Below are 16953 nucleotides of genomic sequence, written 5' to 3' on the forward strand. Positions count from 1 at the left end.
GAAAAATTGGTTTTGAAAGGCCTTAATATGGTTTTTAGGGTTCCGTAGCTAAATGGCAAAAAACGGAACCCTTATAGATTCGTCATGTCTGTCTGTCCGTCCGTCCGTCCGTCTGTCCGTCCGTATGTCNGCGGACGCGAAGTCGACTGGTGGCTTGCGACGCGGAGGGAGGAAGGTAGCGGGAAAGGCGACGCCAAAGGTGGCGTGATTTTAGAAATATTTCAAAATGAAAATTTATTACGTCTGAGAGACGTATAGGTCGGTAGTTAAAGGTATAAAAGCCGTCATTATTGTAAGCCATTTTATTGATATTTACCTCAAAGATTAATGTATTTCATTTTAATAATAGGAAATTGTCGTAGGTTTTTAATATCCGGTATCCGGCCGGATAGTGAGTTACTATCCGGTATCCGGCCGGATAGTAAATTTAGGCCGGATATCCGGCCTACCGGATAGTTACCGGATATCCGTTTCATCTCTACTTATTACCTTCTTATTATTATTGTGTTCCTGCCGGAGGATTTCTCCAGAGTTCCTCCTTGAGCAGATAAACAAACACGCCTAGTGTCGGTATGTCTCTCTCCCTCTCTCTCTTCCTTTTTCTCCCTCTCACTATCACCCCTTTTCCCTCTCTCTATCACCCCTTTTCCCTCTCACTATCACCCCTTTTCCCTCTCTCTATCACCCCTTTTCCCTCTCACTATCACCCCTTTTCCCTCTCTCTATCACCCCTTTTCCCTCTCACTATCACCCCTTTTCCCTCTCACTATCACCCCTTTTCCCTCTCTCTATCACCCCTTTTCCCTCTCACTATCACCCCTTTTCCCTCTCACTATCACCCCTTTTCCCTCTCTCTCCCCCCTTTTATCCCTCTCTCACCCCTTTTCTCCCTCTCGCTCCCAATGCTCACCTTGTGGGCGCGCGCTTGAGCACGTGGTCGCCGAGCCGGAACTTGCGCTGGCAGCGCTCCATGAAGCGGTCCAGCATTATGTACGCCAGCGGCACGTCCAGCACTATGTCCGACATATCCTCCAGGACCCGCTCCCTCTAGACTCTAGCTAGGATGTCGATGTCGCCCTCTAGATGTCGATGTCGCCTTCTAGATGTCGATGTCGCCCTGTAGATGTCGATGTCGCCCTGTAGATGTCGATGTCGCCCTGTAGATGTCGATGTCGCCCTGTAGATGTCGATGTCGCCCTGTAGATGTCGATGTCGCCCTGTAGATGTCGATGTCGCCCTGTAGATGTCGCCACACGTCTCCCAATGCTCACCTTGTGGGCGCGCGCTTGAGCACGTGGTCGCCGAGCCGGAACTTGCGCTGGCAGCGCTCCATGAAGCGGTCCAGCATTATGTACGCCAGCGGCACGTCCAGCACTATGTCCGACATATCCTCCAGGACCCGCTCCCTCTAGACTCTAGCTAGGATGTCGATGTCGCCCTGATGTCGCCCTGTAGATGTCGCCACACGTCTCCCAATGCTCACCTTGTGGGCGCGCGCTTGAGCACGTGGTCGCCGAGCCGGAACTTGCGCTGGCAGCGCTCCATGAAGCGGTCCAGCATTATGTACGCCAGCGGCACGTCCAGCACTATGTCCGACATATCCTCCAGGACCCGCTCCCTCTAGACTCTAGCTAGGATGTCGATGTCGCCCTCTAGATGTCGATGTCGCCCTGTAGATGTCGCCACACGTCTCCCAATGCTCACCTTGTGGGCGCGCGCTTGAGCACGTGGTCGCCGAGCCGGAACTTGCGCTGGCAGCGCTCCATGAAGCGGTCCAGCATTATGTACGCCAGCGGCACGTCCAGCACTATGTCCGACATATCCTCCAGAACCCGGAGAAAGCCCTGGAAAATCAAAGATTATTTGTAAAGAAGATTAAAAAAAACCCTCGCCATGTAGCGGATAAATAATGGAACTAATATTATAAAGATGTAAAGTTTGTGTTTGTACATTTGTTGAATTGTAAGGGGTAATCTCGGGATTTACTGAACCGATTTTAAAAATTCATTCAACAATAGAAAGCCACATTATTGCTGAGTGTCATAGGTTATATAAAAACCGAAAAATTCCACGCAGGCGAAGCCGCGGGTGGAAAGCTAGTCTATATACATATAAAAGAAAGTCGTGTTAGTTACACCACTTATAACTCAAGAACCGATTTAGCTGAAAATTGTCAGGGAGTTAGTTTAGAGCCAGGAGAAGGACATAGGATACTTTTTATCCCATTCGAAATTTAAAAAAAAGTCTGCTTATTTATTGCCATTAAGGCGGAACAAAGTTCGCCGGGTCAGCTAGTTTCTTATAAATGGTAAAAGTAACAGAACACGTCAGTAATTTTTTTTGTTGAGAAAACCAACAGCGTATTTATTTATATTTACATATCTTAGTTTGGCTAAAAACTAGCAGCAGCCTTATCAACGCAAATGGAGTTACAAAATGAACCGTTAATGTCTATAATTCCAGAAATATTTCTTTTCTTGCAATAAGACTTGCATCTCATGTCTCGTGCGGATTATTATAAAAAGATAAACACCTGTTAAACACTTTTATAAATTGTCATTTAGTATGGAAATGGAAATGATGCTAACCAACGTTCAATGAGTATGTATTTAACTTATTGTGTGTGGCCTTATTACAGGCCCTTTTGTCCGTCCGATTAATATTAAATTAAAATTAAAAATTGTTTATGGACAAAAAGTTTTATAAAATATTTGTGCGGAGGCTTCCCAGTAAGTAATCAGAGAGACTTGTGTTGGGAATGTCTCGCATCTTTCCAAACGGTAAACAAAATTACATAGCTTTATGCAAAATACAATTTGTAGATATTGGACATATACAAGGAAAAACCTATTGGACACATTATTTTTCGTTTTCTTTCATAATTAAATAATAACAGGGCTACATCGAGTTGAAATGGCCGTTCTGAAAATTTTACAGAATTTAGCTATCTGCAAACAAGAGTTATTTAAGTAGTAAGGATGATGACTCACCCGATCCATCTGGTCGGGACTGACTATGACGCAGCGCCTCAACTCAGCAAGGAACGTGCATAACTGCTCTTCGACACTGGAGTTTATGGACTCCACAGCCAGTAGGACGGTCTGGAAAGAAATAACTATAATATTAATACATATTCTTATAGCTATACAGGTATATATTATAGATAGGTAGGTATTCTTATAGACATAGGTTGTCTGGAAGAGATCACTTCATAGCGATAAGACCGCCTAATTGTATCTTGTGTGTTGCTTTTCTTCTGTTATGTTATTTGTTTGGTGTGCAATAAAGTGTATTTATTATCATTATTTTTATTTATACTTATGTGTATCACGATGAGTCTTCTAATGCCATCGGTTTTTTAATGATATTCACGGGCCTGAACCAAGTGAATACCAATTCAATATAACTTAAATATAAAACTTATTATTATTACTATTACAGGGTGTTAGGTAAATGGGTATAAGAGCCGACACTAGCCCATGTTAACATGGGCATATAAATGGTATGGTGAAGTCAGAAAATTGATATCGTAATTTTAATTACTTTAATTTTCATACAAATCGGATTTTATAATATTTATTTTGTATAAAAATTAAAAAAATTAAAATGATGATATCAAATTTCTGACTTCACCATACNAGAAAATTGATATCGTAATTTTAATTACTTTAATTTTCATACAAATCGGATTTTATAATATTTATTTTGTATAAAAATTAAAAAAATTAAAATGATGATATCAAATTTCTGACTTCACCATACCATTTATATGCCCATGTTAACATGGGCTAGTGTCGGCTCATATACCCATTTACCTAACACCCTGTATAGCTCGCAGAATTGCTAAAATCAAGTGGCAGTGGGCGGGGCACATAGCTCGTAGAGACGATGGCCGTTGGGGCAGAAAAGTTGTCGAGTGGCGACCACGGCACAAACCACGGGCTGGAAGACGTAGCGAGGGGAAAATTCCGATCGAATTTTTTCACTGTAGAAAAAAATCCTGGAATATTTTTTTTTCTTGTATAAAAATTTCCGCACGCCTTTATCTGTTCTCTATTTCTTTTTGACGCACGCAAAATTTCGTAGTCTTTCATTTTACTAGGGGCAAAACTTCTTATTCGTTGGTGACCCTGTTTGTAATTTTTTATTAGCTTGACGGTCAGAGAGCATCAGCGCGCGAAATTCTAAAACCAACCTCACTGAAGGGTAAAATTTCGTATCGACAAAAATAAACATGAAAATAAAAATATTCCATACAAAATTTCAAACAAGGTCACAACAAACGAATAAGAAATTTTGCGAGAGTTAAAAATAAATACAGATAAAAAAGGCGTTAAAAAAAATTCGCAAGTATCGTTTGTGTGGGCGTTAGTCCCCTCAGGCCTATTTTAAATATTGGAATGTATGCCTATGGATTCTATAGGCATAGATCAGCAGGACTGACCTACGCCCTTTCAAGAGAAATCTTGTTTCTGTGAAGAAAGTCACAATACTTAGCTAGTTGCATGGACTAGTATATAAGAAACGGAAAAAATCAAATAGAACCGCGAGTCAGTGGACATACAACGCCATCTGTTGGCGTAATAGATAAACGTGACAACACAGGATGCTGAAGTACATTTTATGTATTAATGCTAAATGTATTTATTTATATAATTCACTGTGGACTGTATGTATGAATAAGAACTTTATGCTTGACTATCGTGTAGAAAGAAAAATGGCTTTGGAGCTCTTTCAAATTAAAAGTTTTGGAGACGGACGTTTGATCCCTTTCCCAGTTGATAAATCTCTTCTCCGCTCGTACCATTTCCAACGAGCGAAGCGGAAGAGATTTATTTATTCGATTCGAGATTATAGCCTGACCAGGAACATAAAAACCCTGGCATAGAGGCGCGTCAATTGCATTTGATAGTGCAACACTGAGTACAGTCGTACCCGTGTTAAATTAATAGGCTCACTTTATGTATCAGGATTCAGGATTACGGGCTAATTTGATATTTTCATAAATTAACGAAAAAATATTATTATAGGTAACCTGGTTTAAATAAATTAAATGAAACCATCAATCGAGCTAGTAGGATTTATTTTATTATTCGTCAAGAATCAAATTCAGAACTTGAATATTCATGCAATGTTTCCTCATGAACGTTTCAAACTCGGTACTTCTGTCCCAATTCCATAAAATTCAACACTTAGAAAGTGACAAAAATTTTTAAAATAGGTAGTTGAAACAAACCACAGCTAATTTTCATAGTGGACTGTACTATGCGATAAACATGTCAGTCAATTTGACAACCTTTGTCGGAAACATTATTCAATGAAAATATTGTCCGAATCTTAGTATTTCTCTTCGACAAATACTTTAAAACATTGTGAACCACTTTTCTTTCACGACTATAAAAAGATTTTAGCAATTTACTTCACAAAATCAATTCGCACATTTAAAATAAAGTTTGTTTACACTTTGACAGCAATAGACTGACATGCAAGGTGACATGTCAATGAAGTTTTCAGTTACTGTTGCCATTAAAAGAAATTAGTACCATTAGTTTTCCGCAACATGGCGAGGGTTTTTATGTTCCTGGTCGGGCTATAACTTATTTATTAGGATGTGGCAATAATGAAATGTGATTGGTTATTCAAAACACGTCTCCGCTGCACTCTGCCTTGGTGGAAACCGGGCCACAGGTAGACTAAATGACCTGATGAAGAACTGAACTCTAAAAGAACATGATAGTTACCTCGTAGACTAGCTCGTGATGGAAGTGTGGCACTTCCAGCTCCCTCACGCATCGCACGGCTTCGGCCAGCTCGCCGGAAGTCAGGTACTCTTTGAGAAGCAGCTGGATTTGACGGATCAGAGACTTGACTGGCCTGGAAACAGATAATAATCATTAGTGGCTGACTATGGTGAATTTTTAGCGCTGCTTTTTAGGGTTCCGTAGTCCTGACAAGGAACCCTTATAGTTTCGATATGTCTGTCTGTCTGTCCGAGGTTTTGCTTGGAAACTATTGGCACTAGGGAGCTGTGATTTTGTGGAGGTATGTATATTAAAATATTAATCCCCCTTCCCTCTAAAAACTAAACTGTCGGCTTTAAAAATCTGGAAAAATTCGTAATGATACTGCTTTTCATGAGCTTTCAAGGAAAACTATAGCGGTTAAGATACATTAGTTAGTTTAAGAGTAATAGTCATTTAACTCATCTGTTATACAATTTCTTAACTAGTGAAAATTCCTCAGAAGAAAATATTAAAATGACTTTAGATGAAGTAATTGCTTGCTTCTGAAATGTCTTGTGTTAACGACGGACAACTACGGAACCCTACACTGCGCGTGGCACGAAACGCACTTGGCTATTTTTTTTTATATGCAGGACAAGGCAGGTATTTGACCACAATCGCACCTGGTGTTAAGTGAGATGCAGTGTAGGATGGTACATATCTGCCCTGTAAGTGCCTATTCACTCTCGCCTTGAAAAGGCCCGGATTATAGTGTTCAGGAAAAGACAGCAAACAAAAACAAACTTGATCTTCACTGGTTGGGTTATTGGCGGTCAAGCTGTAGATCCTGGCTACACAGGAGTTGCAGCGTGAACGTGGGAATAGTCCCGTATCTTACGATATTGGTTACGACAAGACTCGAACCGTGTACTGACCTGATTCCACCACCGACCCCCCAGATGTTATCCAACCGCACCAGCCCTTGGTTCATGGATAACAGTGTCTCGGCTCTATGGATCGCTTGCCTGGAACAATAACAAACAATTAGTCTTATAATATATCAACTAAACGACTAGTATTATATTGTATTACATAGGGATGTTTCCTGGGTCAAAAAGCAAGAGTTTTAATTAGTCCGTCAGTTAACTTATCAAAAAATACTCTACACGTATTTTTCACTTTTTCAAACTAATGAAAATTTAAAGAGATAAAGCGCGCCAAAGTTCATAAGAAGAGGCCCGTGACGTCAATGTGTGCATAAAAGTGCCGCACGTTGTGACGTCGTGCAGAACTTCAAAGCACCATAACTATGTAATTATTTGTTAAATTGACAAATATAAATATATGTGTGCAATATTTTTTGATATTAAACATGACGGACTAAAAAATTTTTTTTAGGAAACTAGCCTGTTCTACTAGTTCGCGAATGTATCTCCTATTCACTAGTACAGTCAGTGCCAAATAGTTGGTGACAGCCACAGATATGGATTAGAGTAGATACAGCAAGTTGATCGTCAAAGCGTGCCATTCCGATATGTCCAAATGGACATACATGGTCGAGTGATGTTCATGTAATCCGATTACAACAATCGGTTACGATGATTTTACGAGGACAGTAGTATGAACACGGTAGAAAGAAGAAATTATTTACGGATTGAGAATTGTAATTAACAGCACAAGTAACAAATAATTAATTAGAATAAAGTAGCAGTAGAAGAAGTATAAAGTAGCATTGTTTTTAATACATATCCTGCGATGTACTCTTAAGAGTTAAAACCATGGTCCCTGTATGTGGTGCACTCATACCGATCCCAAGGAACCGTACTTACTCATAACAATAAGACACACACTGATGCATGTATTCATGCACTTGACAAATTTATGTCTTGAAACGCTGGTAGGGTAAAAAAAATAACGAGATTTGACGATTTGTAAGAATTAATTTATTTTAAAAAGGTAAATAAAGATGATTTTGGTTTTGTATTTAACAAATTATCAGTTTTATCGGAATTATTATTATTTATTGTTAAGTTTTATTAAACCTCGAAGAAATAAAATTTCTCCGGTGTTGACGGCTGACTCACGGGCCTAGGCCAAGTGAGCTGCGTTTGCTGGATTGGAGTTTTGGGTGTTGTCGTCCTGCAAGAACTTCCGAACTATGCGGCACGTGTTAAGAATAGCGGCTTTCTGCATTGGTAAATATTATTAATTAATTAATTTTCGAATCGAGTCGCACGATATCATTCGATGACTTTGCAAATGCAGTACGATGATACGATTACTTTTACGTTGCGGCAATCACTAAAATTCGCTAAAATGACACTAATGACGTTTAAAAAGTGGCACGCTCGGCTTCATACAATTTTTGACACATGCTTCATCTATCCATATCTGTGGTGACAGCAAAAATGGTCAAAAAGCTGACAACACAACCTTATCCCAATCGTAACAAAGACGTACACATACAACACATTCTATATCATGCGCGCCAGTTCTACTCCCGTTCATACGAATCTAGCACCAATCTATAGTGCAATAAGGTCCCACGCCCACCAAATATCGCCACAATAATCTAGCTCTTATACACTTCTACATAAGGTCGCAACTCGCCTGGTAGTCATCTCCACGCCCACACCAACTCTCACCACTTCAATTTAGCACTTATTAAGAATGTATTAAGGTCGCAACTCGCCTGGCATGCGTGTTTATCTCCACATCTCACTCTGTTCGCCCGCTACTCTAATCTAACCTCTATTAACTACTAAATAAGGTCGCAACCCGCTAGGTACTCATCTCCACGCCCACACCTACTCTTACCACTCCAATCTAGCACTTATAGAGAATGTATTAAGGTTCAAACTCGTCTGACGTGCGTTCGCCCGCTACTCCAATCTAACCTCTATTAACCACTAAATAAGGTCGCAACTCGCCTGGTAGCCATCTCCACGCCCACACCAACTCTCACCACTCCAATCTAGCACTTATTAAGAATGTATTAAGGTCGCAACTCGCCTGGCATTCGTGTTTATCTCCACATCTCACTCTGTTCGCCCGCTACTCCAATCTAACCTCTATTAACTACTAAATAAGGTCGCAACTTGCCTGGCTGTCATCTCCACGCCTACCAACTCTCACGACTCCAATCTAGCACTTAAACACTATGCAATATGGTCGCAACTCGCCTGTCACTCATCTCCACAGTTCTCCCTACTTCTTTGTCAAGCAATCTAGCATCTACTATACACTACTACATAAGGTCGCAACTCGCCTGGTAGTCATCTCCACAGTTCTCCCTACTTTGTCACAGCAATGTAAACCCTATGCACTAATAAATAAGGTCGCAACTCGCCTGGCGTGCGTGTTCAGCTCAGCCGCTGCCAGCGACTGCACAAACCGCGGCGGTAGGCAGTCGTCGGCCACGCAGCGCGCTATGAAGTTTGACAGCAAGACAGCGGCGTCCGGCGTATCCAGCACCAAGTCCGGAAGCTTGTCCAGTAGCCTTTCGAACGCTGGAATGATACAGGGTGTTATATGAAATTAAATTTATTTTATTTATAAATATTAATCATTTGACTATTTATTTGACATCATTCAACTTTTTTTTAAAGACACTTCATTCTGGTTTTAAATTAATTTATATAAACTAGCGACCCGCCCCAGCTTCGCACGGGTGCTAAGCATACACCATTCCCTATCTATTAAAAAAAACGCATCAAATCCGTTGCGTAGTTTTGAAGTTCTAAGCATACATATGGACAAACAGCGGAAAGCGACTTTGTTTTATACCATGTAGTGGTAAATGGAAACCAGGGTTCGAAAATATCCGATATTTATTATAAATATCAAAATATCGGATATTTATGATATATATCCGATATATATCAACTTTGATATATATCAATTTTGTATGAAAGCCATAGTATTATTTTATTGCATTATTCATGAATACTATTGCATATGTGTTACATAAACATGTTTTTAATGTTTTTAAAACTTAAAATCAGATAAATAAAGCAAAAACATAAAATATCTTTGAAATACGGCCAAATCACCTAAAAAAATAAAAATCTTATGTCAAAAAGTACAAATACAGTAACAAATTTTAAAAGTTGATATATATCATCAAAACCGGCTTGATATATATCGGATATATATCCGATATATATCTTGATATATATCCCTTGATATATATCCTCGAACCCTGATGGAAACATACAATCAAATTTTTCCTCTTTATTTATAATAAAAATAGTGTATAGTGTAGAAACTCACCATAACCAATGTCTTTCGCTGAAAACACCCTCCCGTACAGATCTGAGATGAGGACAGACGCCATCTCACAATGCGACGGCTTGTGGTCCAACGCGATCTCAACTATCATCTCGCACACCTGTGGAATAAGAATAATCATCAGGCCATCAGGTGAGATACAGGGCAAGAGCTTCCTCGTTGTGGATAAAAAAAAATCATCAGGTAATTAAGTCTCCATTGTAGGAGTACGACTCTATAGGGTGGAATTTTGTAATGCCACCTGGAGGGAAAGTACTCTTAATATTGAAGATAGAAAATTTTAGTCAAAGAAAACATTTCTTTATTTTTTAAAAGCAAGAAAACTGCATTCAAATATTTCCTTACTTTTGCTTGCGAGTGTATGTATTCTATCAACTACAGAACCCTATGTGGCGTAAGTACACTATGCGGAAAATGGCAATGCCAGATTTTGTATGGAAGGTGGCGTCTTTTTTTTTCGCGCGGCCATCGACCAAACTTTGTTTTTGGATTACAAAATAGTGTAATAAACCAAACTTACTATGGCATGTATACCTCTAAACTCAGTCTGAACTGAGTTACGAGCATTAGAAGTTTGATGATTTACATACTAGATTTGCTTTTTGCGCGCAAGTTTTGTAAGAAATTGCAACCAAATATTGCGTTATTTTTTTTTGGCACTGATTCTACTCCACACTCATGTCTGGAGCCTTTAATGGATGGTATTGTTTGTTTACACATAAAATGTCACTATTTTGTTGCAATTTCTTACAAAACATGCGCGCAAAAAGCAAATCTAGTATGTAAATTATAAACTTCTAATGCTCGTAACTCAGTTCAGACTGAGTTTAGAGGTATACATGTCATAGTAAGTTTGGTTTATTACACTATTTTATATCCAAAAAACATGGTTTGGTCGATGGCCGCGCAAAAAAAAAGACGCCAATTTCCGGCATTGTCTTTTACCGAGACGAAGCGCTAGATCGCACACTGAAGTATGGGCGAGGCATGGGTTCGGGAAGAAGAAAGTAACCGAAATGATGTTCACACTATTAATCTTGGCCAATTTCAGTGTATGTACTTGTAAATTCAAATATTTTATTCGGTACTGGAGTACCTGTATGTACGTACATAGTCAATTGTAAAAAGTACATAGGCCCTTTCCAGGGCACTTGTACACGTCCCAAATACAGCTTGCCCTACCACCACTTCGGGACAACATGGGCTGGTGCTGAGAAGATGTGGCGGAAGAAACTCAGTCACCTTTGTCAGCCTCTTTTTCAATAAAATACAGTAATTTATAGTTAACATGACAGGCATTAATTGCGCCATAAGAAGTCCACATACCAAGTGACTCCGTTTCGCGGTGACAAACTCCAGGAAGTCTTCACAGGCGGCGTTGGTGTCGCCATGCTCGAAGTACTCCAGGATAACCGGCTCCGATTTGTGCTGGAACAAAGATATTATATTTTAAAAGTTTATTTGGTTGGGATAGGGGAGATTTTGCAGTTTTGGTAGGTCCCTTTCAGGGCGCTAATAAAGTCTCAATACATAAATACATAAACACTGGGACAGAAAAGTTCTCGAGTAGCGACCGCGGGACGGAAGACGTAGTGTGGGCAGGTCCCCCACTAGGTGGACCGACGATCTGATGCTGACGGTCACGGGAGGTGCCTATTTATTTATTTAATATTATCCGGCAGACAGTGGTGACTGAGTTTGTTGCGGCGCTTCTTCTCAGCACTTGCCAAATGTTGGTCTCGAAGCGCTGGTAGGGTAAAAAGATTATGAGACATGTAGAGGCTCCTTAAGAGCAAAATGACGATTTGTAAGAACTATTTATTAGTCTAAACAAATAAAGAAATTTTGACTTTGACTTTGCCTGGATGCGCGCGGCGCAGGACCGGTCGTCGTTGAAATCCTTTGTCCAACAGTGGACAGCGATTTGGCTGAAACGAACGAACGAATTTTTGAAACAACAAAGTTTAAGTATCTAAACTCATTTTTTCCCTTTGAAACGAACAATGGGTATTCTGACGCCAAAAATTGGCATCAACCAAGAATAAAAAACTTTGAAACTCATCGGCAATCCATACAGCACGAATCTCTGCGGGGTCAGTGACAATCTCATTCTGTATGCAAACTGCATTATTGGATGCATGTGCAACATTTTGATGCGAAATACCTAAAAAAATATATGTTTTTTTGTTGCAATGTTTGAAAAGGATCGTACAGATACATCTGAGGGCTTAGTGTGACTTTACATAAAAAATGTCCTCACTTTTAAAACTTTTTTTTTGAAAGTTTCCGCTAGGGGCGCTGTACAATCCGTCATACATTTAATGTCTTTTTTACGCGCTCACTAGTGACGCCGTTTGATTTAAACTCACACTAAGACTAGGCGCAGACCACCGATTTTTAGTTGGCCGATAGTCGTGCCAGATTTAAAATTGTATGAAGAATCGGCCAAATCAAATCGGTGTAATGTGCGCACTTCCATGCCCATACTGATCAACTGCCCGACTAAACTATCGGCCGACGAAAAATCGATGGTCTGCGCCTAGACTAAGCCATCTGATGATGATATGCGGTCTCAAATGTGTCACCTGTCACTCAAAAGCTGAACGGTTTGCGATTCAAATGAAGTCACAAACTGACGCCGGCGCACGTAAACATATTCTACGATGCAGTCTGGCAACGGGTCGGGATGTAGTACAAATGAAACGGCCAGGTCAAGAGGAACGACAATTTTTATGTCGCAAAAATTGTCTCGTAAGTTAACCCTCGTGATAAGCTAAATATTACAAGTATGCTTGTGTTACGAGTGAGTGCCACTATAATACCATAATAGTTCAGAAGCGACGAGGTTCAAAGCAGAGTTTCAGGGATCTCGAGTCAACGAGCGAGTCCGACATTTATTATAAAAAAAAAACGACAGAACACAGTTTATACCATTTTGGAATTATTTGTATTTTATACTAGTTGTCTGGTAGTCTGGTACCCCTCGTAGTACAAGCTTTGCTTAGTTTGGGGCTGGATGGCGCAAAAGTTCAGGCGTAAAACAGTGGCAGTGGTATAATGCCCAGTCGAAATGTGTGAAGCGTCGGCGCCGAGCGATCAGCAATACTTTTCACTCGGGAACGTTTCCTTTAATTAGATACATATTGATCTGTCAGCGACGACGATCAGCAAGCGGTCAGCGCGATTCTAAAACCCGACCCGCTTCATGGTAAGCTAACTGGTTCACTACAACGGCGACGGGGTTTGAACGAGCAGCGCTCCTTTGATCTCGAATCGGTCAGTCCGACACCTTGACTGTTGCGCTATTTGCACAGTATATTATACGAGATAAAGATTTGATTTATTTCCTGTGCTATTTGTTTGTGTTTACTGATCTATCTATCATGTGCCTCATTGCCAACCCGCGACACAGTGAGGGGTCGTCGACTCGGCCGATATCGAGCGGCCGTGGCGTGACTGCGAGCGATTATCGAGAAACTATTTGTCTAACATTGTTGTTGGGCAAATTAGTTGTTTCAGTGGAAGCCTAATGACGGTTGTGCAAAAAGTTTGACGTAATGGAGGTACAGTCAATAGCACGTACATTTCAATATTAGTAAGGATTTTATCGAATCCATTGGTTCCCATAGTGGGGGCGCGCCCTCCAGGGGAGGCGCAAAGACCTTTAAAGGGGGGCGCGGGCCATCTGTGTACTTAAGTATAAAAAACCTGCGACCGCTGAGAGAATGCATTCCAGACTGCTCGATACGACCAATAAATAATCTTGACTGGAGGAGGGGGGCGCCGAATTTTTTGTATGGTCGAAAGGGGCACGTCAAATAAGTTTGGGAACCAATGATCTAATCGGATCAGTGCAGTGATTTAAAGGACAGCACATTTATCAAAACCGGAAAGGGATCGTAACCGTATTAACTGTATGCGTTATCCGCACCGTAACGTAAAGACCTCGCCTCGCAATTGACATCAATGTCAGCTCGCGAAAGGCGATACGTTGTTGATCCCTTTCCGAGTTGATAAGTCTGCCATGAGCTTAAGTCTAAAAAGATAACACATAGACAGACTTTTCTATTTATAATTCTAGAATAATTTGTGAATCTCATTCATACTGCTGTTATTTTACATAATTTTATGACTCAAAACTACAATGTAATAATAGTATCAAAATTCAAACATTACACACAACTGCTGGCTATCTATACTAATATTATAAATGCGAAAGTAACTCTGTCTGTCTGTCTTTCTTTCGCGCCTAAACCACTGAACCGACTTTGATAAGTTTGAGTCCCGGAAACGGACACAGGATAGTTTTTATCTCGATTTTTGAAACAGGGACGCGCGCGATAAAGTTTTTCTGTGACAGACAAAAATCCACGCGAGCGAAGTCATGCGAACATCATAATGTAACGCAACAACCAAAACATTACAGTTTGGTACATTGTTAGGGTAAGCGTCATAAATTTAGATCACCCCCGCCAAAACTGCGTACGTGCGTTCACTCACGTACGCCAGAGGTCAAGCCACGCCCCTACTAGCGTAAGCTTAGCGTATTTTTTTCCTTATCATAAAAACACAGTGGCGAGTATTTTTAGTAAACACGAAGATAGGTCAGAGAATTTAAACTAATGGTTTTTGTGAAACTATGTTGTGAATGTGGGAGTTTGTGTGGAGAAACAAACGTCACGTTACTTTTAAATTACGACTAGCATTTTAACAACATTAAACTTTACTGGTTTAACATTTTTCTTTACTGCTCCGCCCCTATTGGCTGTAGGTATAGCCTAAGCCTCCCTCAATAAATGGGCTATCCAACACAACAAGATTTTTGAAATCGGATCACAAGTTTCTGAAGAGGGTTCAACCAAACAAAAAAATTCTTCAGCTTTATAATGCCTGGATGCGGTCGGTGCAGGACCGGTCGCTGTGGAAACTCTTGGGGGGAGGCCTTTGTCCAGCAGTGGACGCCATTTGGCTGAAACGACGACCTAGTTAGTAGGGCAATTTGTGGATAAGTAATTTTGGCTGTTACTCAGTTCTTATACATGAAGACTTATGTTGACAAACGAAGCACTATAATGTTCCTTGTATGACGTGTTTGTTAAATTGGCTTATTTATTTATTTAGTACTTATTTCGCGCGCGTGAAAATGGAATGTTTTTTCAGTCTCAGGCTAGTTAGTAACCAAGTAACCAGTTTTTCGACAACTATAATAATCGAGTGAAATCACTTATCGTTTTCACCCTGTATAGTATAAGCCTTCCCCGATAAATGAGCTATTGAAAACAGAAATATTTTTTAAAATCGGGCCAGTAATTTTTGAGATAAGCTAACCAAAGAAATAAAATATAATGGAGAGGGCTATGTTCGGTGTTTCTTTACGAGATCGAATCAGAAGAGGAGATTCGTAAACGAACTAAAGTCGCTGACATAGCCCGACGCGACGGATTAGCAAGCTGAAGTGGCAATGGGCAGGGCACGTAGCACCATCAGCTTCAGCATAGATAAATTGAGGATTCCGGCTACTGGGATCGCAATTAACTGGGACCGCGGGCCCAGTCCCTGGATCCATTAAAATTTAATATTTTTCTTCCAGCGACTAGGACCACTTATAGATAACTTTAAAAAAATACAGTGTGAGTCACGTTAAAGTGTACATATGAAAATAGATGAAACTAGACCTATTTTTATCGACAAAAAAGAGGTCAAAAAATTTTGGAGATTTTTTTTAAATTTTTTATAGAATTTTTTTTCTTCCAATTACTTATTGTAAAGAAAACGTAATACCTTTTAAACTAAGCGGTATATCATGATAATACAGGGTGTTTGGCGCATCGTGTGCCAAAATGATTTGGCGGATAGAATGGGTCATTTCCAATATTTTCAGCCCCCATAACACGTTCCATGCCAGGCGGCTACTTTTATATTAATTTTTTTAGTAATTTCACCAAAATACCCAAATCGCATCATTTAATTTCGATTTAAAAAAAACTACTAGGCGTAGCCTCAAAGTAAATATTTTGTTTTGATGTGCATTGATGTATGGTTGCATCAAATCTAAAGGATGATGGGCACAAATGTATGGAAAGTGGTACCCGCTCCAATAGCCATAACCAATATATATTTCAAAAGGCCTTTAGATGTAGGAAAATGTCTGCTATGGGGCCAGTTCTAATTCACGTTTTGAAAGCAGTAATTCCACTAAGTATTATAATGTGTGTATAACACAATCATCCATGTATACGAGTATGTACTATGACTACAATCTATTAATATAACTAAAAGAAGCCTTGAAAAGGAAAGGATTATACCTACGATGAACTACCCAAGCTATTAGCCCTTTATTCGCTTTCATCATCATCATCATTATCATTTTAGCCATAACACGTCCAGTTGAACATAGGCCTCCCCCAATGATTTCCTCAATGGCCGGTTGGTGGCGGCCTGCATCCAGCGCTTTCCCGCTACCTTTATAAGGTCGTCGGTCCATCTTATGGGTGGACTTATTGGGTCTTGTGGGTTTATTCGCTTTAGCATGCACCCATAATAAAACCCTTAAAAAATAATAAAACTCCAACCCCTTTATTAATAAAAGTTACACCCTAGTTGAACTCTGATTTAAATTGTCATTTGGTATGGAAATGTTATTTTAATCCAAGGTTCATCCTAGGTATAACTTTTTTTAAATAAGAGGGTAGTGTTCTTCAAATAAAAACATTTATTTCACAATTATCTCTACCAATAATTATAGAGTTAAGGAAGGATGCTGGAGCAGTAAACCCTTTATGCCTCGCATAACCTAAGTACCATAAGATGGACACGTATGATACTTCGGTTACACAAAAAGTATGTTTATCTTCGAACGCAACCAGATCTGAGGCTGGTGGCGATAGTAAATGTTGTTCGTCTTGGTAAGACCTTTCAAATGACACTACAAACATAACTA

General features: G+C 39.9%; 1 protein-coding gene across 2 annotated transcripts in view; it reads right to left on the bottom strand.

Annotated features, from left to right (window-relative positions):
- LOC114350520 (Programmed cell death 4) overlaps positions 1–16953 on the bottom strand; it is a 36311-nt gene that overhangs the window by 2039 nt on the left and 17319 nt on the right. For both annotated transcript variants that reach the window (XM_028301359.1, XM_028301358.1), the window contains 7 exons: positions 11340–11441; positions 9996–10113; positions 9073–9232; positions 6659–6748; positions 5742–5874; positions 2991–3101; positions 1705–1844 (listed from right to left, as the gene is read on the bottom strand). In XM_028301359.1, coding sequence (XP_028157160.1) covers positions 1705–1844; positions 2991–3101; positions 5742–5874; positions 6659–6748; positions 9073–9232; positions 9996–10113; positions 11340–11441 — 854 coding nt within the window. The remainder of the gene's footprint in view (positions 1–1704; positions 1845–2990; positions 3102–5741; positions 5875–6658; positions 6749–9072; positions 9233–9995; positions 10114–11339; positions 11442–16953) is intronic.

The sequence above is a fragment of the Ostrinia furnacalis genome, unplaced genomic scaffold, assembly GCF_004193835.3.
Source record: "Ostrinia furnacalis isolate ACB-3 unplaced genomic scaffold, ASM419383v2 OfSCF0912, whole genome shotgun sequence".
NCBI classification, from domain to species: domain Eukaryota; kingdom Metazoa; phylum Arthropoda; class Insecta; order Lepidoptera; family Crambidae; genus Ostrinia; species Ostrinia furnacalis.